We start from the raw sequence: 4,315 nt of genomic DNA, 5'->3' as shown, positions 1-4,315 counted from the left end.
GATCTGGATGTTTTTCCCTCTCAGAGTTGATTTCCCTGAGATTGAGGTTTAAGTAAACCCCCCCCCTCTCTTCCTCTCCTTCTTATAGGAGTTTTCTTCCCCTCCCCTTCCCCTGTGAATCTTTGTGTGAGAACCATTATTCTATTTGGTCTTTCTTTACCCCCTATTTATACATTACATTTTCCCCACATATTAGTATACATAGGTTGATATAAATGTAGTCCTTATAGAAGAGAATTTGAGTAAAAGAAGATAACATTTTTCCCCTTTCCTTAATATTTACCTTTTCAGGTATTCCTTGCTCTTTGATTTTCGGTATCAAACTTTCCACAGAGCTCTGGTCTTTTCTTTGCAAAAAGTTGGAAGTCTTCTATTTTGTTGAATGCCCATACTTTCCCTTGGAAGTATATAGTCAGTTTTGCTGGGTAGCTGATTCTTGGTTGGAGACCCAGCTCTCTGGCCTTTCTGAAGATCATGTTCCATGCCTTACGATCATTCAGAGTAGAACTTGCAAGGTCTTGGGTGACCCTGATTGGCATTCCTTTATATCTAAATTGTCTTTTTCTGGCTTCCTGTAGGATTTTTTCTTTTGTTTGATAGCTTTGGAATTTGGCAATTACATTCCTGGGAGTTGTCTTTTGGGGGTTTAGTGTAGAAGGTGTTCTGTGAGCTCTGTCAGTGGATGTATTGCCCCCTTGTTCTAGAATCTCTGGGCAATTTTCTTTGATTATATCTTGTATCACCATGTCCAGTTTGGTGTTTATTTCTGGCTTATCTGGGAGTCCAATTATTCTTAAATTATCCCTTCTCCCCCTATTTTCCAGATCTATCACCTTGTCGGTGAGATATTTTATGTTCTCTTCTAATTTCTTGGTATTTTGGCTTTGCTTTATTGATTCTTGCTCTTTTACACGATCATTGTCTTCCAGCTGCCTGATTCTGGCCTTTAAAGCCTGGTTTTCTTTTACAGTTTGGTCAAACTGGTTTTGTAGATGCGTGAATTTCTTTTGCATTATTTCCAACTTTTCCTCCCAGAAGGCTTCCATCTTTTTGGTCATTTCTGATTCAAATTCTTCATAGGTTTGTGGAGAGTTTCCATTTCCTTTGGAAGGTTTTGGAGCATTTTCTTTTATATTATCTTCTGTCTGCTCTGTATTTTGTATTTTGGCTCCATAGAATGTGTCCAAAGTCGCCCCTTTCTTCTTATTTTTCTTGGTATTTTGGGGCTTCTGTGGTTCTGTGGAGTTTGCCATTTCTGAATGTGGAGGATTAGTTTTTCTTGTCTCTTTCTGGTGTTCAGGGGCTTTAGTCCTGGGCAGATAGTTCTATGAGCTTTCCCTGGGTTAAACTGAATATGCCTCACTGGAACTGGAATGGAAGGGTCGGACCACGAGGCCACACTCTCCCCCTGGCTCGATTTCCGGAAGTTGCCTTCAGAATCGCTGGCCGTGAGGCTGTTTCGTCGGCCTGCGGGGGGATGGGCTGCCGCTTCCCCAAGCTCCGAGAGCACAGACTTTCACTGAGACTTGGATAGCAGGATCCAGCCCGTGAGGCTGTCTTGCCCGCCCTGAGGGTTGCTGTTGTTTTGACCAGCTCTCTGCAGCGGAGGCCCCAGGCAGTAACTTTCACCCGGACCGACCAGCTCTCTGCAGCGGAGGCCCCAGGCAGTAACTTTCACCCGGACCAACGGGCTCTCTGCAGCGGAAGCCCCAGGCAGTAACTTTCACCCGGACTGGGACTTGGGTAGAAGACCCTGAGGGTTGTTGTTCCTCAGACCCTGCTCTCTGAGCCCCGCGCGGCTGCCGCTTCCGGGAGCCTTGGACTCTGCGCTCCTACCCCTGAGGTCCGAGTGATCTCGGGTTCTGGCTTTTAAGGGGAGCCGTACCTTTTGAACCGGGTCCAGGTCCAGGAGGAGGGTTCCCAGGGTCTGTGCTGTTGATCGTTTTGAATTTCGGCGCCTTAGGAGCTTCTAGTTTGAGATCGGTCGGGAAGGGTTTTCCGGAGATCTGAACTTCAGCTTTCTCTAAGCCGCCATCTTAACACTTAGCAGTCCTTCTGCCTCTTCCAGGTTTGGTACTTTGTGGAGGTGGGCTAATTGTTATGGAGTCATGTGGTGAGGACTGGACAGAGTTTTCTGTGTCCTGCTTTATTCCGTTGGGTAGTGACAGTCCTTTGGGAGGGCTCCCCACAAAAAAATTGGGGGGAGATTTGATAAGAAGGCCATTTTGTTCTCTTTCAAGAACCCCATTCTGAGTTCTTATTGCGGGCATGGATTGCAAACTTGCAAAGGGCCACTGGCCTGCCTGAGCCTCCTGTTTCCCAGTTCGATTAGAAATCTGGTCAAACTGTTGCCCAAAGTAATCAAAATCGCCATTCAGAGACCCATTACTCAGTGGAAGCGGTAAGAAGCTATTCAGACTCTCTTTCTTCTGATCTGGAGGTCTGAGAGAATCAAATGAAGAAGGTGTCGATTGGTCTGCTTGTGTGAAAGGATCATCGCGGAAAGGGTCAGGATTAGGGGTGGGAAAGAAGTTGAGATTGGCAGAAAAAGCATTTTCAGGCAAGAAAGGTGTCTGCGGCTTTGGTCGAGGAAGTGAGCAAGAAGTGATGCCATTGGTTAAGAAGGGATTTTCTCTTAGAGAATTCTGATTGGTGCCGATTTCAGAGTTTAGATCCACTAACAGGATATCTTTGCTCTCTGTTGGGCTATTTAGGTCGGGAGGTGTGGACATGTCCCCAAACAAATCCATCTGGTCAACACCCAATTTCATTTTGCTAGCTCGGTTATCAAGTGTCAGCAGGTCTCCATTCCCATTCTCAATGGCCTTGTTGGCTTCTTCAGTCTTTTTCTTATCTTCTTCTTCCTTTTTCTTGACATTATAGATGGCTTGAAAAAGGTCCTTAAGATCAACTACTAATGGTTCTGCCTGCTGTGCAGTTTTTATGGCAAAAAACTGATGCTGTCCTTCTCCTCCACACACATAACCAAAAGCCCTATTGTCTGTCACGTCTCGGGCAATGAAAGAGATCTTGTTTACAGGATGTTCGTGCTCGATCACCCCAGTTTTCTCATCAATTATTTTAATTCCAGAGAGAGAAATATTCAGCCAAATCTTCTGTTTGTGCTGTCCCTGAGACCGAGCAGCTCCTGCCATTCCCTTCAATTTCATCATAGAGTCTTGACACATTTTATCCCCTCTTGCATCTGGCACATCATCAATGCCAATGAGTTTGGCCTTGTATTTTACGCCATCACCTTTGAACCTGGCCAAGAGATACTCATCTGTCTTTTCTGTTCCTTTCTTTTTTTCTTTCTTTGATGGTGGCTTGGGGGTTGCTGCCTGTTGATCAGGCTGACCATTGGCCATGTTGGTCTCTACTTCAGTAGACATTTTGAAGAAGCTGGATGCGAACCCTGGCTCCAGGAGATTCTTTGAGATCCCAGAAGGATTCACAATTGGGGAGTCTCAGATGGACATAATCCAAGGTGATAAACTAGCTCCTTTCGGCTCCGAGCATGATTTCTTTTCCCCCTGATCCCCAAACCCTCCGCCGGGCAGACTAGCCGACCCCGCGGGCCGGTTAAATACTCAGTTGTACGCTAGACTCCCGAGCGGAGCTAGCCACTCACAGGGAGAGATGTGGTTCTAATCAGATGCTGGCAGCTGAGGACTCCCCAGGAATGCGCTGTGATGTTTTTGCTCCTCCAGCTTGGTTACTCCCCCTCAACGTGTCTGGAAATTGGAAATTGGAAATTAAACAATATGATACTCCAAAACTGTTTAGCTAAAGAAGAAATCATAGAAACAATTAATAATTTCATCAAGGAAAATGACAATGGCGAAACATCCTTTCAAACCTTTTGGGATGCAGCCAAAGCGGTAATCAGAGGCAAATTCATATCCCTGAAAGCTCATATTAACAAACAAGGGAGAGCAGAGATCAATCAATTGGAAATGCAATTGAAAAAACTCGAAAGCGATCAAATTAAAAACCCCCAGCAGAAAACCAAATTAGAAATCCTAAAAATTAAGGGAGAAATTAATAAAATCGAAAGTGATAGAACTATTGATTTAATAAATAAGACAAGAAGCTGGTACTTTGAAAAAACAAACAAAATAGACAAAGTACTGGTCAATCTAATTAAAAAAAGGAAGGAAGAAAAGCAAATTCACAGCATTAAAGATGAAAAGGGGGACAGCACCTCCAATGAGGAGGAAATTAAGGCAATCATTAGAAATTACTTTGCCCAATTATATGGCAATAAATACACCAATTTAGGAGAAATGGATGAATATATACAAAAATACAAACT

General features: G+C 44.2%; 1 protein-coding gene across 1 annotated transcript; it reads right to left on the bottom strand.

The window, feature by feature from the left end:
- Nucleotides 1-2,036: 2,036 nt before the first annotated feature.
- LOC130457185 (disabled homolog 2-like) lies at nt 2,037-3,715 on the bottom strand. Its single transcript, XM_056816233.1, has one exon. It carries the CDS (start codon nt 3,390-3,392, stop codon nt 2,037-2,039), a length of 1,356 nt encoding a protein of 451 aa, XP_056672211.1. The 5' UTR covers nt 3,393-3,715.
- Between the last annotated feature and the right edge of the window lie 600 nt (nt 3,716-4,315).

This window comes from Monodelphis domestica, chromosome 1 (assembly GCF_027887165.1).
Source record: "Monodelphis domestica isolate mMonDom1 chromosome 1, mMonDom1.pri, whole genome shotgun sequence".
NCBI classification, from domain to species: Eukaryota; Metazoa; Chordata; class Mammalia; order Didelphimorphia; family Didelphidae; genus Monodelphis; species Monodelphis domestica.
This window is presented reverse-complemented; position numbering and strand designations above follow the sequence as displayed.